Source organism: Trichophyton benhamiae (genome assembly GCF_000151125.1).
Source record: "Trichophyton benhamiae CBS 112371 chromosome Unknown contig01293.0, whole genome shotgun sequence".
NCBI lineage: Eukaryota > Fungi > Ascomycota > Eurotiomycetes > Onygenales > Arthrodermataceae > Trichophyton > Trichophyton benhamiae.
Window position 1 is genome coordinate 449,394 of NW_003315113.1, and position 20,101 is coordinate 469,494.

At 48.6% G+C, this 20,101-nt stretch overlaps 5 protein-coding genes across 5 annotated transcripts; 3 read left to right on the top strand and 2 right to left on the bottom strand.

The window, feature by feature from the left end:
* Positions 1 to 182: 182 nt before the first annotated feature.
* ARB_04108 (uncharacterized protein) lies at positions 183 to 2,158 on the top strand (the record flags this gene model as incomplete). Its single annotated transcript, XM_003017185.1, has 3 exons — positions 183 to 254; positions 425 to 517; positions 587 to 2,158. 3 exons carry the CDS (start codon positions 183 to 185, stop codon positions 2,156 to 2,158), a joined length of 1,737 nt encoding a protein of 578 aa, XP_003017231.1.
* Positions 2,159 to 7,357: 5,199 nt separating this feature from the next.
* Positions 7,358 to 7,989, bottom strand: ARB_04109 (uncharacterized protein; the record flags this gene model as incomplete). The annotated part of the gene is made up of 2 exons (XM_003017186.1): positions 7,358 to 7,751; positions 7,886 to 7,989. The coding sequence occupies 2 exons, from the start codon at positions 7,987 to 7,989 to the stop codon at positions 7,358 to 7,360; spliced, it is 498 nt and encodes a 165-aa protein (XP_003017232.1).
* Positions 7,990 to 8,826: 837 nt separating this feature from the next.
* Positions 8,827 to 14,102, bottom strand: ARB_04110 (uncharacterized protein; the record flags this gene model as incomplete). Its single annotated transcript, XM_003017187.1, has 3 exons — positions 8,827 to 9,543; positions 9,621 to 12,915; positions 13,057 to 14,102. The coding sequence occupies 3 exons, from the start codon at positions 14,100 to 14,102 to the stop codon at positions 8,827 to 8,829; spliced, it is 5,058 nt and encodes a 1,685-aa protein (XP_003017233.1).
* Positions 14,103 to 14,825: 723 nt separating this feature from the next.
* On the top strand, positions 14,826 to 15,415 carry ARB_04111 (uncharacterized protein; the record flags this gene model as incomplete). The annotated part of the gene is made up of 2 exons (XM_003017188.1): positions 14,826 to 14,966; positions 15,026 to 15,415. 2 exons carry the CDS (start codon positions 14,826 to 14,828, stop codon positions 15,413 to 15,415), a joined length of 531 nt encoding a protein of 176 aa, XP_003017234.1.
* A 2,427-nt stretch (positions 15,416 to 17,842) lies between these two features.
* Positions 17,843 to 19,242, top strand: ARB_04112 (uncharacterized protein; the record flags this gene model as incomplete). The annotated part of the gene is made up of 5 exons (XM_003017189.1): positions 17,843 to 17,845; positions 17,967 to 17,993; positions 18,047 to 18,222; positions 18,286 to 18,830; positions 18,902 to 19,242. The coding sequence occupies 5 exons, from the start codon at positions 17,843 to 17,845 to the stop codon at positions 19,240 to 19,242; spliced, it is 1,092 nt and encodes a 363-aa protein (XP_003017235.1).
* Between the last annotated feature and the right edge of the window lie 859 nt (positions 19,243 to 20,101).

The following is a 20,101-nucleotide window of genomic DNA, read 5'->3' on the forward strand; positions in this document are numbered from 1 at the left end:
AGTTATATCGATTAACGGGTTGAAATGATTTGTCTTTGGTAGATTGGGTCTTCGGTGAACTCTTAAGTTAGTGATCTTGGTATCTTTTCCTTTCTTCTTACCTTTTTTTTTTTTTTTTTTTTTTTGATATTAGCTTCTCGAAGAGCCGCATCTATCATCACGTGATATATCAACTCAACAAAATGGACGGCAGCGACAGCAAGCTCACCAGCTCGACCAACAGCTATCAACAGTGTCTTTTATCAGCCCTACTTGTATGTGGAGGATATCAACTTGGGGCCGCTGCGGAGTGCAGCCCATTTATATGGCCTGGAGCCGTATTCAACCGTCAAATCATTCAGGTCGACCCCAATCGCATATTCTACCAGCTTTCAAACCACCCATTCATGTTGGTCCTCAAAGGAGATGGGCATCATGTTTTCAGGATGAGAAGCCAACCACTATATATGCGCTCTCCACTGCCCCTGGCAGAGCTGCTATAGCCATCATTCGAATTTCGGGACCAGATTGCATTCCAGTGTGTAAATGTTCTGTTAACGAGATCTCCCGTCGAACTGAGTAAAATCTAATGTTAGCGGAGTTTTAGATATACAATGCTCTCTGTCCGAACAGAAAACTCCCAAAACCTCGATTTGCCGCTCTTCGTACAATATATGAACCTGGCAAACCAGTATCGGCTGATAACGCCCTAGACTCAGGCGCACTTGTCTTCCATTTTCCAGCACCCAACACAGTCACAGGAGAGGATGTGCTCGAACTGCATGTCCACGGAGGCCCTGCGGTAATCAAGTCTATCCTCAGCGCGATTCCAAAATGTGCAACCCCTGGAGATGCTCCATCAGCATCTATTCGTTACGCCGAACCGGGAGAGTTCACCCGCAGAGCGTTCCTTAATGACCGCCTCGACTTGCCGCAGATTGAAGCTCTCGGTAATACACTAGCTGCGGATACAGAACAACAGCGCCGACTTGCTATTCGAGGTACAAATGATACTTTATCTACGCGGTACGAGCAGTGGAGAAAGCAGCTTTTGTATGCTCGAGGTGAACTGGAAGCTCTAATAGATTTTTCTGAAGACCAACATTTCGACGAATCGGTGGACGATTTTATATCCTCTGTTACCGGTCAAGTTGATAGTCTACTGCATCAGATAAATTTACACATCGAGAACGCATCAAAGGGTGAGCTTCTCAGGAGTGGTATTAAGGTCGCACTCCTGGGAGCACCAAACGCTGGAAAAAGCTCATTACTGAATCAGATTGTTGGACGGGATGCTGCTATTGTAAGCAGCGAAGAAGGTACCACGAGAGATATTGTTGATGTCGGTATAGACCTTGGGGGTTGGCTGTGTAAATTTGGCGATATGGCCGGACTACGATCCAAGCTATCGCAAAGCCAAATTGCCGCCCAGGGTCATGTGGTTTCGACAGTCGGCAAGATTGAGGAAGAAGGGATCCGCCGTGCCAAAGCTCGGGCTCTTGAGTCTGATGTAGTGGTGGTCGTGCTCTCTGTTGAAGGATCGAGAGAACAAGGATTGAGTTTAGAGCCAGAAGTTGTTAGCGCTGTCCACAGCTGCCTCAAGCTTGACAAAAAGGTCCTAGTGGCCATCAACAAAACGGACATGCTCTCCGTGAAGCCAGGATATCATGTCATGCCTAACTATAAAGCTCAGGTGTCTGCAATCTTTGGAGGCCTAGACCCAGACCTGATATTTCCGATATCCTGTCAAGAGGCTCAAAATTCCACTGGCCAGGATCCAGGCGGCATCCAATCGCTTCTTAAGGGCCTAATACGCACATTTGAGGAGATATCTACGCCTGCAGGCCTACAATCGGATGGAGAAGAAATAGGTCAACAATTTGATAAAACTTATTGGGAAGATTCATTAGGGGTAACGCATCGACAAAGCTCTAATCTACAAATATGTGCCCAGCACCTAAACGACTTTCTATCCCAAATCAATGAGGGTTCTATAACGCCTGATAATGCCATCGACAGTATTAAAAACAACACGATAATAAAACAAGTGGAGAAGGACGTCGACATCGTGATGGCCGCGGAACACCTGAGGTTTGCAGCCGAATCCCTTTCAAAGATCACTGGCCGTGGTGAAGGTGGTGATGTCGAGAGTGTGCTCGGAGTTGTGTTCGAAAAGTAAGTGCCCGTTGTTGTCACAGTCGTTCCGTCTAATGCAAGATAAGAAAAAGATAAAAAAATAAAAAATGTTCTCCTCGATACTAATGCAAGTCCCGGATGCAGATTCTGTGTTGGCAAATGAGCTCAAAGACCCAGCCATTCCTCATAGGCGGTTTTGCGCTCCTGCACGCCCGCCGAATTCGTGAAAAGAAAGCCCAAAGTGTAGAAGGAAGAAGAAATGAATCCCCAGGTGGATCAAAGTCGCTAGATTCATGGCCGGCATCAATCAATCCCTCATCTTGCAAGAAGAATAGGGGAATATTGTTTTTTGGGGAAAAAATCCCCTTCTCCTCCCCCGTTTTAGGATTCATCGTCACCGTCTCCATCATGGGGGCTATTATAGCCGCCTCTGCCTTGTTGGTTGACTAATTGTCGTCTTGGGCTGTTGTAACCGCCTCGACCCATTGTTGCTTGAGTGGTGAAGCCTGAAGTTGGCGGGATGTTTGACGGTGAAATGGTTGCGCCTTGAGAGTCTAGGCTCGCCGCGTGTTGGGAGATATATAGACGAACTGGATGTCCAGGTACTTTGCTTAGTGGAGATTTGGATATCAAGCGACGATCCAGAGAGGTCAGGAAGAGGAAACCAGTATGAAGGAGCCAATTATTTATATCCTTGAGGTCCAGGGCGTAGCTTGATGATCTGAAAGCAAGGAGACGGTTCACTTGAGGTCCGTTTCAAAGGAGAAATGCAGCCACTGGGTTATGAAACGCCGGGAAGCACGCTGAAAAGATATTATTATAAAGATATATATATATATGTATGTATGATAATAGGAAGAACGTGAATATGCTTGCTGATGCTGGATAGACAATGGAGATAAGAAGGAGAAAGGGGGAAAAGCAGAAAGAAAGAAGGCGAAAAGAGAGGCGTTTTATATATCTTCAACGTCTTCTCTTTGTATTCCGTTTTATGGTTGATAGACGCATGTCACTCACGGTTCCGCCAGCATCCATCAGCCTCCCTCTGCCTGGCTTGTCTCTCTTCCTCGATTTTTGCAGTTTCGGAAGCATTATGAATCAGCTTCTCTGCGCTTCTGCTGGTTCTCTCCCTCGCTCGGCTGCTTTCTTTTTTGCAACCTTCTGCATGCTTCGGGGGATTCCCATGCTCGCCAGCTAGCTAACACTCACTCCCTAGTCAACAGCACACCCGTGTGAAAGGGCCAAAGGATGAGACGAGAGGGACGCCAGGCAGAAGCAGCGGCCAGTCGATAACTGGCTGAGGCAGAGAACCGTCAGTGTCAGCAAGGCTTAGACCTGCAAAAAAGCAAAGCCCAAGAGAAACCAGACCTCTCTTCTCGTCTCTTATTCGTTCTGTTTCTTTTTTACTCTTTCTCTTCTTCTGATGAGCTGGTAGCGAGTCAACGCTGTTGCGAACGGGTTGAACAAGGGATCCGGCCTTCCTTCGAGCCCCATATTGCAGGGTAATGCCAGCTGCTCGGCGTAACGTGGGCTTCCTTTTTTTTTTTTTTTTCTCCCTTTTCTTTTCTTTTCTCTTGCGTCTCCTGCGCGTGGGAGACGGGCGGCCCCCCTTCAGGCCTGGAAGAGATCGATGGAGGCCGTGGACTGGACCCCTGGCGGGCCATGCAGGCCTCGCAGGCCTTGCCGGGGGCAGGATGAGCGAGCATCACGTCAACCTCGTACTCGATCCTGGCCATTCAGCAGCCTTCACCAGCCTTGACGGGCACCGACTGACTCACTGCTAGTTAGGTCGGAGGGAAAGACGGCCAGCCAGCTAATCAGCATAACTACTGTGTGCAGGAGGCTTTTCTTACTGCGGCTGTGTCGGAAAGGAGCCGGTTATCGTGGTGGCCGTGGTGGTGATAAGTGGTTAACTATTGCTCATTATGACATCGAGCGTGAGACGGTCCAGACGACATGGCTGAAAATGGGAAGAGTAGCGACCCTCGATGACTGATCAGGGTAACTATCGCAGGAGACCTGGCTACTACGCCTGCAGGTTGGGATGTCCGCTGTCCGTCACTACGGAGGGAGATAAATTTAGATTTCTCATCCCCTGCAAGCGATCCCCCAGCATATCAACACAGCATAGCACAGCAGCAATAGCAAGAACAGCTAATAAACGTGTTTCTTGAGAAGGAAAAGGGGCCTCATCGAATCACTTGACAGCGTGAAATCAGAAGGCTTGCTGGACATGGAGTACAAGGCGTCATGATGGCCCTCTACGGTGGTTGCACGCAATCTCTATATTTTTGGCCCTCTTACAACGACCGGCCCCCCCTCCAAGATGGCTGTCTGAATGTTAGTTATACAAGAGAAAGGCGCTGGAAAATGGACGACCCAGCACCAGTTACTTGATTCAGCCCTTTCTCCGAATTTTCTGCTCTCTTCTGCAGCCTGAACTGTCACACGGAATCGAGCGCGGACAGATGTCTCGCCGTTGAGGATGACACAGATATCGCGAATTATGCCGGGTTCCTTTTACGGATGTCCCTGTCCAGGAGCGGATACTTACATCCAAGCACTCGATGTATAAGGCAACTATGTATGCAGATATAACGTTCCGTATAACGTATGTTGGCCTCGATATGACCGCAGGGCCGCTATCAGATCTGCTGACCCGAGATCATGGCCACTAGTTAGTTACGATTGACCACGCATGATGTCTAAAAATAAAATAACTAACTATCCAAGCAAATGAAAAAAAGGAGAAAAAGAAATGAAAGCAAAAGGAAGATTGGGTTCGACCACCGTTACACTGGAAACATCCTGCCGGAAGATCCCTCATTCCTTTTTGTCTCGAAAGGGTACCAACCGCCCCTTTGTTCCTGCAACGAGGATATTCTGCTCCCGTTACGGAGCACATAAGTAAACAAGTATGCAGCTTGTTTACCGTCAACCAGACTTGCAGCACTGCAGGGTGAGAGAAAGGGAGGGTGAGAATGCAAGGAACCAAGCTGTCCGCCGCTGCTTACGGGCTGCGCATAGCCTCCTCTTTCTCACCCTTTTCTCCCCAAGTCTATCCGGGGAAAATATATATATATATAATATTATACGTTTGCAGTTACATTGCAGATTTGCAGACATCAAGAGCGTCAACAGCGATAAACGATGGTTAATTATTGACATTATCAGAGGCTCAATATACCGTCTCGGTAAAAAAGTCCGTACAGTTCCTATATTTAGCCACCTGTCCGGTGCAGACACAGAAGCGGATCAGGTTACAATGAATATAACGAAACGGCAAAGGAAGGAGGCTGATCGTGCAGGAAACCATCTTTGTGCGTTCGTCTGTTCATCCATGGAAACACATGGTGCCTGGCCGAAGGCACTGGAGTCGGGATAGTTAATCAAGAGATGGAATGGCATGCAGGGTCTGAACATGACCGTCCATTCAGACATGAACTCGTCAATATTAATAATGCATTTCGAAACACGCGATCATCGGTTAGAGGGCTTGTATATGCAGGCCTCGAGCCGCAGCAGACAGCTGAAATGGAAGCGGGTATCAACCTGACCGGGTCCGTCTTCTTCCCACCCCTGCTATCCCGGGCATGCCACGAGGAGGAGCGTGGATCAGAGAGTTTGAGGAGATGCCACGAGTGTTCCAGTGTGTTTAGGATATTTATCTGGGATTGACTCGTCATGACCAATAATAACCACTCGCACCATCTTGAGCCTTGTGTGGCTAGTTGATGGCTGGGGGGGAGCAGCCTGGAGTGTTGATTTAGGGCTGAAGTGGGCGATGGGGCTGGTGCCTGATAACTAATAAGGGCTTGATTCTACGTCCTGTGCAGGCATGAATGTCTGACAGGGAAGTTATTCCTTGCCTTACGCTACAATGTAACCTTGCTCAGCTGTGTTTCCCAAGGCATAATAACCCTGACGAGCAGGCTGCCTGCCTTAGCCATGTTTGGTGGAAGATAGTGACTCAGGTGTCAATCCTGCTGTCCATCTCCGATCTCCGAATGATCACTAACTATATAACCGAGTAGTTGACTTAACCATGGTGTTAAGTGACGAAATAATCGGCTAGGAAGTATCCGAGATGCCGCTAGGAAATGGAGCTGGTGAGACCTTCAGCCCTATGTAGTCATATCATTCCTGATGGATGCCAGAGAAAAGGCCCAGATCAATTCTATCATGCCGTGCCAGCCGATTATGAGGGAAAAAAACCATTGGGAAAGGAGAGTACATCGATTTAGTCGGGATATGGAATGGTTTTCAACATCTTACTCGTACTGTTCTGGGCCCTCCCTTGACACCTCTTCATCGTACCCGCTCGTCTCTCAATCCTCCCACTAGACACCGTCGGGGTCTCCCAAGCCTCCGTCTGGGGGAACGGGTTTGGCCAGCCCGGTGGACCAGTCGTTTTTGTGTAGATACATTGCTTGAGATGTCCTGTTAGCCCTGGGGTCGATGTTTTTATGTTGGATACGGGGTTGCATTTACCAAGTGCAAATATTGCAAAGCTATCTATATTGGTGAGAAGGAATGCAAGTCAGCGTAAGAACCACAATCTCTGGTGGCGCAGATAAGAAATAAGTAGGGAGTTATATGGACGGCTTGCCTGCATTCTTCCACCTCTCGCGCACTGGAAGCCGTATCGATTTATCCCAACCGTAAGCGTAATCATCTGTCAAAACGATGTAAATTATCTTTTGCTAGGGTTTAGGAGGCTTCATTGAAAGCTATGGCTCCTTACCTGTTCCGTCACGGTCTCCTCCAGTGCCGGGATGAATGACTCGCGCATGAGACATCTCATGAAGAATGAGGGAAGCGAAGGTACTGTCAAGAAACAGCTTGTCCAGAGAACTGCCCGTAAGGAATGTTTTGTCGCGAAACATCTGCAGCGGCTGGGAACACCGCTCGTGCCTACACTTTATCCACATTTCCGGGCATATTATAGTGATTACCATGAATGCGTTAATCGGGGGAGCGCAGTATGTATAGGCAGTGACTCGATCTGAGCAGCCGTCGCCTAAGATGAATGTCTGACCCAAGTCTTCTAGAGGACGGTTGTCAAACGTAACATCTTCGCTAGGATCTGTCCGTGGAGTAGTAGAGTCAGAAGGTATGCCGCACCGCCAGGAACCAGCTATAAAAGTAAAGTGCCATCGAAAGAAACATACGAATATCCGGTGGGAGCGGCTGGGGAAATCTTGACCGGTCGCGCAGCATGGCTCTCTCGCCGCACCACATTTCATGGCGGGTGGTGTCTTGCAGCGATAGTCTCCTGGACACCGCCGCCGCGATGTCTAAAGGTACGCAATATCAGCAAGCAATCAACTTCAGAAGCCAAATGGGACGACAAGGGAAAGAAAAACGCATTGCCGGGCAAGGAGACCCGGTCCTTACGGGCAAAGTTCTTCACACGAATGATTGCTTGCTTGTTTTGCATTTTGGCTTCATCGTTCGTCGGCGCCCACCAGACCTGGCCAAAGACGGTCTCGAAGGTGCGCAGAACCACCTTTTCATCTCCAGAGATCCGGTCTCCTCGCTTCGGAGACCTCTCGAGGAAGTCAATAAGAACTCGCAACCGAAAGGCTGTAGCGGCGAGCTGTTCAGGAGGCGTTAGGCAAGCCTGGTCAGTCGAACTATGAATCTATCGGAGGAAAAGTAGGACCAACAGCCACGCGAGCGCTTTCTATCGCTGTAACTAGCGTTTGTGTTTGCTGGGGAGTACAGTCCTTGATTACGCTTGCGAGTCTGGACTTGGGGACAGGCAGACCCGTTGCGTTTCTCGCACTGAGGCAGAGCATGGGAAGAAACAGCCATAGTACGGCCAGGATGCTTGGATGCATTGCGTTCAAAGCTTGCGGGTATATTCTTCATAGGACTCCAGTTTGCCGAAGCATCCAGCACCAGGGAGAGATAGGAGTGGATATCTTATATAGATGGGAGCCCGTTCCATATATTTATTGTAGGATCGCGCGACAGGGCTGGCAGTCGCAGGTAATCCTGTCGTCCTCCTCCAACTCTTAATGGGCCTGGGGTTTCCCGTGTTGCCGTGTCTCACTCGGCTGGACATAAGGGCATAAAGTCACTGTTGTCAATGAAATCACAGTGCTATGGGCGCAGCAAGTAAATATGCAAGGGGAACTGGGACTGTGAAGCCCCGAGGAGAGCTCAAAATCTAGGGAAAGGAGAAAACTAGAAAATTCTAGTGATAGTATTAGAAGGCTGCGAGAGGTCCAACCGCTCGATAATGTTAACTAACACGTCTCAGCAAGAAAATTAGAAAAGGAGATACAGTTGGTGAAGAAGGGAAGGGGAATGAGACGAGGCTGTAAGAAGATCATAAAAAGGAGATCCGGCCCAAGTCCAACAGAAGGAAAATAGCCAGACATCAAAATCCTGTAACACGGGTACCAAATGCATGAGGGTAAAAAGGCAAGGACGGAAAGAAGAAAAATCTCATACATTGGATCATGGTTAAAAGGGGAAGATAAGGAAGTAGAAGGAAACGAGCTCTAACATGGGTGAAATGGTGTATATAGTGAAATGGATGTCGAAATGGAAGATTACGATGACGGGAATGCTTCTGTAAAGAACGCATATTAAGGGGTTGATAACGGATAATAAGGGGGGATAGAGCGCGCTAAATTCAGCAGGGGAGATGTTGAATAATAAGAAAAGATAAAGAAGTTCAGATGCATAAGCTCTATATGTTTAGTCGGATATCGTGATAGGGTTGGAATCTGTGCCACCGGGAGTTGCTGGTAAAGGCCGCGGTGAAGTTTCGGGTTCATTGGTTGTTTCGCCCAACACCGCGGATGCAGTGCTTCCTGAAGAGTCTCGTCTGCTTCCACCTTCAGGTTCAGGGTGCGCTGAGAGCAGTGAAGGGCTATCATTGGATTCTTTATTAGTAGAAGTCGATGTTGTTGCCGGGGCACGTCGTCGCATCCGCCTGCTTCTGCGGGCTTCTTCAGCGCTATTTCGTCTCCTGGAACGGCTGCCCTCAGAGTCATTATCACTCCTAAGTCCCTGTAACATGCTGGCAGCGCGATCCGCGATGTCCTCGCCCTTGGATTGCGAATTTTGTGGGGTATCATCTTTGGGGGTTGCGGCTGGTTCCGCAGTCGTAGTGCTCTCGCTATCCTGGCCATCGTTCACCGTTATACCGGGTACATGTTGTCCAGAAGCAAGTCGTACTTGATGCCTCTCCTTCAATCTTGCGCGACGTCTTCTGTCACGCTGATCTCTAGCCTGGGGAGCAGCAGCACGCAGCTTCTCCAGCAATGAATCCATTGCACCATTTGACGTGGGCGAAGTCGGTGTACCAGAATCTAGACCGTTTGTAAGACCTGGTTTGGCCCTCTTGCGAGCAAGGGAGGCTTCTGTGCGCCGCCTATTTTCTTCCCAAGAGATGTTTTTCTCCTTGGATTTCTATGAAATTAAAGTCAGTATACACCGCCGAGTAAATAGAATTTTAAAAAGAAAGAAAAAGGATTCAATGGACTTACGCGCCACTCCTGCAAGAAGGTCGCAAGTTTGGGGAAGAATTCTCGTCTTGAATTTTCATCTGTATGGTCTTCGCCGTAAAACACCATGATATCGTCGTATGTCTGGCTTGTTTCATCAAGGTAGAGCTGCAGCTGCTCCGCCTTTCTCCTTGCGTCTTTCATGCATCTTTGGACGATCAGATTTACCCTATCTTGCGGGTGGAACTTCTTTGGGTCGCTCAGGTTGCCAGAATCCAAACTCATTTGCACGTTCTTGATATTATCAATATATTTCTTTGCATCAAGCTGGAGCTGATCGACATTGGCCTTCTGGACTCGTATCACGCCATCAATATCGTCGGTGAACCCTTCCCACTCTGGATATTGATTTCGAACAATACGTTCAACGAGGTCTGCAAAAGTGGACTCATTCTTGTCATCTTTGACCATACCAAGACGAGCCAGAGAGCTGAGTTTGAAACCAGCGGCCTGTTTATTGGAATCATTCATGAAATTACCAATATCAAGAATGAGTCCAAGCACGTTCATCAAGGAGACGGAATCACGTAACGACTCGCAAACTTGTCCTATCTCCCGTAGACTGGAGGATATATGATCGTATTCTTGCTCAAAAGAGAGAGTCAAGTTAAGTGCGCGCATTCTTGATTTCCAATAATGGTTCAACTCAAAGGCAGTCTGGAGGTAGATTTGATCCTGACGAGTAAGCTCTGAAGGGTCCTGCTCTCGCTCTGTTGTAGCAGCTCCGGGCCCGGTCCAATCCTTGCTATAGGGAGCCATCAACTTTGATGTATTTTCAGGAATATTGCACAGCTCGTCCTTCTGTAAGAATTCCATGACAACGGTATTATTTAATATTTCTGTATCACAATGAATGATCTTGCGAACGAGCTCGTCTGCTGAGATTTGAGAAAACTTGGCGAATGCAATTTCAAATTGGCGAACCAATTCACTACTGATGATTTGCTTCTTATCAGTTTTCTTCCCAGAACGACCAAGTACTTTCGTTTCCTTGGCCATGAACAATCTCTCGACTTCATCGAGAACTCCCTTCTTTGCAAGATCAGTGTATTTCTGCTCCTTGGCCTCATGTGTAGGTGCGTGAGCAGCCCAGACGGTCACTTGAGGGGTATCAACTTTGTCCCAATGAAGTGCCTTGAGCTTCTTTTTGGGGCGTATAAATGGTAAGCTAACCGTAGGTACTGTAGAAACTTGTCCAGCTGGGAGATAAGTTTTCTTCCAGCCGCCAGGCATTGGAGGCGGTGGAGGGGGCATTCCAACTCCTGGCATGGGGGGAGGAGGTGGTGGTGCACCATTTCCAAAGCCGGGCATGGGAGGAGGCGGCGGTGGAGGAGCACCACCAGCAAAACCAGGCATTGGGGGAGGCGGTGGAGGTGGTGCCCCCCCTCCGAAGCCAGGGAGAGGAGGCGGTGGTGGTGGTGGAGGGCCATTGAAGCCGGCAAGATTATCGGTTCCAGCATCTTTTGTCTCTTTATTCTCAGGAGCTTCGGCGGGAGGTGTCGAGGCCTTTTCTTGCTCTTCCTTTTCTTTCTCCTTTTCTTTTTCTAACTCCTTTTCTCTTTCTCCTGCTTTGGAAGCAATTTCACCAAGAAGTGCTGTGGCACGCTCAGGGTCGAGTTTTGGTCTCCTGATCTCTACCAACCGACCCTTCTCAAATACAGCCTCCTCGCCCTCTTCCTCTAGATCATCAAGCTCTCCATCCCGGCTATCCTGGTCGTTAGAAGCGTTACCTTTAAGGGCCTGGCTACGCTTCCTCGAAACAGTACCAAAGGTACTATGAGTGAAGTTGCGCTTGGTTTCCTCATCAATTTCGGCGTCATGAGAGAAGTCTCCCTCCATCAGTTCGCGCAGTTCTCGAAGCCTGTCTGATGGACCATTCTGAGGCCAAACTTTTCCTTCCAATTTGAACTGGGTTTTTGCTCGATCGAGCTGCCGTTCAAGACGGCTCATAAGTTTTTCGCGGTCAAGAATACCATTCATCTGGGTAGGATCCATTGTGCCCATATCACCTCCAGTACCAGTCATCTTAGACTTCGATGCTGCAACATCCTGTGCATCCCGAAGCATGAGGTACAGCTCCCGAGTTTCAAGTTCGTTCCTCTGAAGCTCTTGTCCCCGAATTCTTTGGACCTCGGCCAATTCACTTTTCAAGGACTCATTTTGCCGGGTTTGAAGACTGATTACCGCTTCTTGTTCCTCGATTTGCTTCTGGAGCTTCTTTACTAGGCCATCTGCGCCCATTTCGATTCGAGCTTTCATCTCATCTCGTTCGGCAATTGCAGCTTCTGCAATCTGGCGAGCTTCTAGGGACTCGTCGAATGCTCTTCTTGCTTCAGCGTCGGTGTGAAGCTTGTCAAGGAGGCTCTGGACGGTAAAATTGAGACTCTGCTTCAGGTCCATATCTGGAAGCCTTCTATCCATGGCGACATAGCTGAGCATTGCATCAACTAATTGGAACATTCGGTGGCTATCTTCACCGGAGTTCTCCCTGATAAGAAGCATGTGTTGCATAGCAGAAATGAAGAAGTCCTGGGAACGATCTCCCCGTAGCCTACTAATGATAGCATTGGTGATCTGAATAGGGTCGTTCATATCACTGACCTCCCCTTCAATGCTATCTTTCATACTACTGCTTTCTCGTTGAAGCAGATCTTCGTAGTCAATCCCTTCATTCTCCTTATACCGTTCCACTTGTCTGTCAATAGCCTCATACTGGAATCCTTCCATCTTAGCAAGCAGTCGTTTGATACCGCAAGCGGTGAACTGTGCTCTGATATGGCATCGAAGCTGCAAGTCATCTTCTGAAGCATCGACAAACATGTTGATCAAAAACATGGTTGCTAGAGCATACTCCATAAGGAGGTTCTCCATTCCTATGCCGCCGCTTCTGAACTCTTCACTTGCGCCAACAAGACTGCCCATTTTGCCTCTTCCGTCAATGCTGACTTCCACTACTCGCATCCAAGCATCAAATCGGCCGGTCTCGCCTTGCATATTCTTAACCTGATCCATTGCTTGAAGGACCTTTTGATGTCCCTGACCATGGGCCCAGTCGCAGAGGAAGGTCAAGATTTCACTGACCAGCTTTCTTGTTGTCAATCTTGGGGATATAAGAGAACTTGCGAGGGCCACAATAATTTGCTGGTGGGCAAGCGCATCGTCGGCACCATATTTGTTGTTCATCAATGCCTTCAAACATTTTGCAATGTCGTACTCACGATCCAAATCCTTATCTCCTCCTGAATTGGTCACCGGAACGGGTCCTGATGCTTTTCTTCTGTTTATCTTCAGTAGTACGCTTGTTAAAGCAATCTGCCCTTGGGCCTCAACAAACGATTTTACCCAACTATTTGAACATATTTGTTAGCATACAAATTGGTGTGTTTTCAAGCTCATTTATTTAGTATGATCGGTTTACCTTATTGGTTGTGTTCGTAAGCTTACGCTTAGACTCCCCAACTCCTTTGCCGTGATGGAGTCATCCATGACCTTCTTAACATACCACTCAGGGCTGCCTTCTTCATCAGCTCGTCCAAGGAGACCCTTGCCTCCATCTCCAGAGCCGGTTTGCCTATTCTGTTGGCGCCGCTTTTGCTCCCCTTGCCACTGCGTCAGGCGATCTTGATGAACCAAAGTCCATTTTTTCGACGTCGGGTAGGCCAACATCTGTCTCTTGGCCTGTTCGGGGAGATTCTGCCACCCTCGTTTGATCATGAGCTCATAGAACATCTGGTCCACGACAGCGTCATCCTTGGGTCTCTGGATCGTTCCATCCGCTGAGATCGGCAAAGTACCAAACACAATGGGCAGTTGAGGAGGAAGCCAGTCAGATCGTGACGAGGTAGAAGGACGGCTTCCCGATGAGCTGGACAGCTGATTCCGGGGATCTTGAGGATGTGTGGGGTAGTTGTAACGGGACGCATTGTCTGTGCTGATAGTATGAGTCGAGCCACGAGGAGCGGACGAGATTGCGGAGTAGATGCTGTTCTGGTCCATGGAGGTTCGAGGGTTAGAGGATTCTGTGGTCGGGTAGGCGTTGTGGCCGTTCCACGCTTGATATTTCACCCCCTTGTCGCTTTGAGAGTAGTATGAGGCGGTGGTGCCTGAGGATCCTGGCGGGGGCCGGGGTCCAGATAGGTGCATTGCGCCGTTCGCAGGCTGATGCCCCTGAAACTGGGGATATTGGTGGTAGTCGTTTGGTTTACCCATTTTGGAAGGGGTTGGCTCCTTTCGCACAGGCACGCTGTCATACGGGATGGATCCTATCACACCTGAGAGATATTCCGTATCGCCGGTTAAATCGACAGATAGGCCGGACTCTCGCTTCGAATATCTCGATGAGCGCGATCCCGATCCACTGCTAGCCGCACCAAACGATTCCGGCGTCTCAGCGCGCAGATCGGGCTGGCGTTCCTTGTGCAGTTTCCTTCCGAAAAACGATTTCGACGGTTTATCTGATGTCATGACGGCGTCTCCGGCAAACCATGAAGCTGGCCACAGCCTACCGGCCTGCCCAAGTATCTGGTGGTAAGGGGGAATAGGAACAAATCTGGGGGGGATCGATCGGTCGTGCTGGTAAGGTAATTTCTATGAGAGCGAACGAGGGATATGAAAGAGAGGAGAGGGGAAGGGAGTGAAATCGGTCGGTTATTTAGTAGTTAACTAGCTAGTTATTTTGTAGTTATTTCTGTGAGTGGCTTTCTGGACTATGCACCTGACACCGTTCAGGCAACGCATGGGAAAGACGAAGACAGGTTTTTTTCTGTCTCTCTCGCGCGGTCTGCAGTGACGGGATGACGGGCTAGGCGATCACTGTATCCTCCTCCAGATGCGGCCGGTCATCCTCTTTCATGTGGATAGCGACGTAAATAGCTGGGTGTGTTAAGCCTGCAGCTCTGGCTCGGCTGTCTCGACGGTCAGGGCGGCGCAGGAAAACAGGGTCGGCAGGCTCCAGGTTGCTATGTGATGCGGGCTCCGGTGCTCTAATTCCATCGCGCGGTGTCTGACAGTCACGGATCCAGCGTCTGTATCTCTCACAAGCGCCGTGAAAGCCGTTCAGGGGGAAGAAAAGTCGACGGAGCGGCAAAAGTGACGAAGCGACAAAAAGAGGCGCATCCAGAAGCGGCTAGGGGGTCACGTGGTCCAGGCACTGCGCAAGCCTCATGCAAGCCATCGACAGGAGGGCAGATGACGAGACGGCGAGGCAGACGCAGCAGAGAAGACGAAGGCAGAAGCAGAGCAGACAGCGTGAGAAGAGACGACGGCGCTGCAGATGACCCGCTGGTAGCTCTGCTGGTTACAATGGGAGGAGCTACCGGTGTCATCAAGGTCAGCTACTAACAGAGACCCCGCGGGTTGACTATCAGGCTAACACTCAGCTACTATAGACACTGTTCATTCCGGCGCTGATATCCCTGGTCCTCTACCTGACCATATCCTTTGTCATAGCCCCCTTCATCCGGCTGCACCGGCAGCGATACTCCCAGTACCTCCCCTTGCATACCATATCAGTGCATACGACCTCGCTGAGAGACAGGACGTTCGACGCCCTCATGAACATCACCCTACCTTCGTCATGGAGACACAGAAGCCTAGCCCACGAACAGGACTCAGACAGCTTGTTCGACGATGACGGTGAAGATGGCTATGAGCTGAGCGAGTCGAGGCGGGAGGCCCTGGACCAGGAGCGGAGAGAGGCACGGCTCGCCCGGGAACTGGAGGATGGCTTCATACCAGACAGCGATGGGGAAGATACCCCAGGAACTAGGCGGATATGACGCTGCCTACTTCTATCTCTTTTTTTCCAGCTCTTTTTCTCTGTCTTTTCGCTTGCTGCTGTGGACATTTGGATCTTCATCAAGCTTGGAGCTTAGGAGCCTTGTTACTTTTTATCTTTGGACTTTTGATTATAGAGATTATATTCATTTGGACTTTTATACCCTCTGGAAACTGGCTATATAATATAATTGACACTGCATATTCATCTCTGGCGCGTCTAGCTAGTTACAATGGTTTTCCTTCCCCCTACCTTTTCTTGCTTAGAAAATGCTCGATACCTCAGAGAATGCTGGCTCGTTGGTCTGGAACTTTCAGTTTCTTCTATCTAAGCCCAATAACACAGCCAGAATGCAGCCTCAGTCTATATTCACGTTTTTTCATTTTCTCCTATAAAAGAGTGCAATATCTCTTCTGTAAGGCTATGACCATCTCCCCTAAGCTCCCTTCTGCCTCCTTTCGCCTTGCCTGTAGTTCCATCTTTATCCTATAGCTCCTTGTGGTATACAATCTCCGATCAAGCCACATCAACCACATTGTGCGCTATTGCTAGCTGTCTAAGGACATGAAAAGCTATCCAAACTAGAAGGCTGAAGTTCACAGTGAGACTAATATTCACAGCTATATCTTCCTAGATAACCTATAACTGTGCCCATCATTAATGGAATAGAAGTGTCCCTAAAGCTCTCTGCCCTCTAGCGCCTCCTCTTAGAGTTTCTAGACATCCTCTCTCTACAAATCTGCTCCCGCACTCCTGTTCCCTGGGCTATTAACTGTGAAACTGCCTGAAACTATATATAGAGCTCACCAACGGCTATTTAAGATCTTTATTCGTGTTAGTGAAGAATCATGGGTTAGGGATGTAGATGGCATCCACATCTCGCTAAAAATGAGGAAAGGAGATATAGTGAATCACTTTTATAAAGTTCCAAGACTTTCAATAGGATAAGGATAGCATGCTTTGTACCTTCATTTCTAGTGCCCCTTATAAAGCTGAGAATGGATATCGGAATATTATATTTGTATTTGGAGTCACAGACAGTACCCAACTTTCCATGTGGTTGAATATGAGGACATCTTGGAAGAAACTATAGACGTGGCTATCATAAAGGCCAAAGGTCACTCGCTATTTTTGCTACGCCGATATGCCATGGTCACGTCCGGTCATTCATATTCTCTTCCTCCACAGTGTCGGGTCAGAAATTCGCCCTTTGGCCTATTGTAAGCTGGAGCAGAGCTGCCCTGGTTCCCCCCCCCCCCCCCACCCCCCATATATATATGCCTGATATAAGTTAATTGCGCAAGTGAAAACGGAGCCAGTATAGCTGTACCTATGGGAGCGTCCACATTGCAGCTTCCCCTCATCTTGATGTTATCTGTCATCCAGCCCCGTCTAGTGAATTGAAGAATCGAGAGAGGAAACCGATGATTTATTCGGGTGCTATTTTGAAGAGCTTAGCTGATAAGTATTGTGGTGTCACTACCATCGTAGCCGACTATCCCTGACGCTGGCGCTAAGTTGTTAAAGTGGATATTCTCCGACACAGCCTGTCCTTGACCCCTGGAGATAAAAATAGACAGAACAGCGCATTGTCCAACCATGTATTGAATCGTCCTCTTGAAAGTAGCATTTTCTCCTTGGTCCAATATAGCAGCAACAACAGCTGATGGCCCTATCAATAATATCAATTGTGCTTCTTTCTCTCTGGCCATCTGCTGTGCCTAGTTATTACGTCAGCATTTGTTTACTTTTATTGGGGTAGAATTGGAGAAAGATGAAATTACCCCTCATTACATCATCATCACGCGAGCAGGTGAGGGGTAAAACCCCTTCTCCAAGCTAGTCGATCGCAACCAGGAGCAAAAGCGAAAAGAAGAAGAAGAAGAAGAAGAAATATGGAAAGTCGACAGGGGCCCGGCGAGGTGGAAAGGAACATGTATACAGCTCTTCGGTACTTTGAGCCGGTGCCTAGGTACTTACCAGGTAGACACAGAGGTGGGATGGGTGTACGGATCCTAATCGGCCTCATGGTGGTGGGCATCCATCATGCAGACCCCGCACGCAGAAGCATAGTAGAGTGTTACTCGACTCGAGCACGAGCAAGAGACGATTAACGAGAGAATAGGGAGGAGTAGAGGGGCAACGCCGCTGGAGCAATGGGAGGGACCTCAGGTCCATATAAACCTGACCTCGTCCGCCTCGTAGATGGTTGTCTTTTGCTTCTCTTCTCATCACAGTTAATTGCTCTGTCCTAGGTCAAAGGCCTTAAGAAGCTTTTCTAGGTAGGTGATAGCTGTCGATGGCAAACCGGGTGCTTATCTTCCCGGAAAAACATCCAAGTCTGTTCCTTTGCTAACATCTACCGTCAGATAATCACTGCTAAAGCCCAATTCAAGACGATAATCATCACTCAGACACTCAAGACACAATGGTAGGTGCCTTGTTCAGATCATATTTTGGTATCTGTCTCTCAGGGAATATCATTAGATAAATCCTCTTCTTGCTTTCTCGCTGTTGACTGGAGTTCATGTGCTGACAGCTTCAAAATATAGGTCAAGGTCCTTCTCGTACTCTATGATGTAAGACTCCCAACCTCTCCTGTTGATTATGAGCATAACTAACTCTTCTTCAGGGTGGCCAGCATGCCAAAGACCAGCCTGGCTTGCTCGGGACGACAGAGAACGAGCTCGGCCTGAGGAAGTATCTTGAAGAGAATGGTCATACCTTGGTTACAACCTCCGACAAGGAGGGAGAGAACTCTACTTTCGACCGTGAGCTCGTTGACGCCGAAATTATCATCACCACCCCGTATGTTCTCTACCAAGGTAATAATTAGCCAAGAATCTCAAGCTAACATTGTATAATCTTCAGCTTTCACCCAGGTTACCTGACCAAGGAACGCCTCGCCAAAGCTAAGAAGCTCAAGCTTGCCATCACTGCCGGTGTAGGCTCAGACCACGTTGATCTAGATGTCGCCAACAAGACCAACGGCGGCATCACAGTTGCAGAGGTGACCGGTTGCAATGTCGTGTCTGTGGCGGAACACGTCGTCATGACCATCCTTCTCCTTGTCCGTAACTTTGTGCCGGCACACCAACAAGTCACATGTGGAGAATGGGACGTGGCAGCCGTTGCTAAGAACTCTTACGATCTTGAAGACAAGGTTGTTGGCACAGTCGCTGTCGGCCGTATCGGAGAGCGTGTCCTGCGTCGTCTCAAGCCATTCGACTGCAAGGAGCTGCTCTACTACGACTACCAACCACTGAAACCAGAGGTTGAGAAGGAGATTGGTTGCCGTCGGGTTGAGAATCTTGAGGAGATGCTTGGACAATGCGATATCGTCACCATCAATTGCCCACTGCATGAGAAGACGCGAGGTCTCTTCAACAAGGAGCTGATTTCAAAAATGAAGAAGGGTAAGTTGTCAACTAATGTTCACATCACCCAATGTAGTTTTGCTTTACCTTGGATGCTAACAGTTTTCTAGGTTCTTGGCTCATCAACACTGCCCGTGGCGCTATCGTCGTCAAAGAAGATGTGGCTGAAGCTGTTAAGTCTGGCCACCTCCGTGGATATGGTGGTGATGTTTGGTTCCCTCAGCCAGCTCCAAAGGACCACCCACTGCGATATATCCAGGGTCCATGGGGCGGCGGTAACGCGATGGTGCCTCATATGTCTGGCTCAACAATCGACGCTCAGATACGATATGCTGAAGGCACCAAGGCTATCCTTGAATCATACTTGTCTGGTAAACACGACTATAGACCTGAAGACCTCATCGTCCACAAGGGAGATTATGCCACTAAGGCATACGGTGAGAGAAAGTAGGTCAAGGATCTCTGTGTATGTGGACAGGCGTGGAGCCCGTGGGATACTCCTGCGTATGAGGCCGGGACAGGTTGTCTTTTCCTTTAGTCCCAGGATCATCAGGCGCATAATGATAGGTCTTGATATCTTTCTTTCAATTACTTTTGTCTCCTTACTTTCCTTTTCTCTCACATCAGGACCTCTGAAGATGAAATGTAGTTCGACTCTCGTGTTTCTTAACAGGAATAATAAATAGTCAAGGCTTTCCGCGAGTAATTCGTGCTTGTTTCTATGGCCCAAATAGATTTTCATCCTATCTGCGGCGATGCCGGGTCTGATTGAAAACTATGGACTAGAATTCCTGGGAAAACTGTGTGTTCAAAGCCGCGCTTTTCCACTTCCTCTGGGAGAAAGAATATATTTCGTAGAGAAGCACGGGCAGAATCGTGCATTCCCCGTTTTATTAACCTCCACATAACTCTTGAGAGGCAGCTGTCCAAACCATATCTAGCTTAAACAACGCCGCATCTAATTATAGACACAAATCATCAGTAATAAAGGTTCCATCTCTTGGCCTTGCAGAGACGCGCCATCAAGTATATGCAAGTAAAGAGCTCAATACATGCATCCAATGCAATGCGCCAGCCCTTGCACATTAAAGTTATTGTAGGAGAGAACGCCATGATGTTCCCGGAATCTTATCGTTGTTGGCTTAGAGGTATAACGGGTATCTTTCAAATAATCATCCGGACAACCGGGCCGGGGTAGGATATAGAGCTTGTCGTAGTGGTAGCCAATCATAATGCATCAGGTATATGTTGGTACGAGACCCCTCTGGGAGTATTATTAGCACACTATGGCTTGGAAGGCTACACCTGGA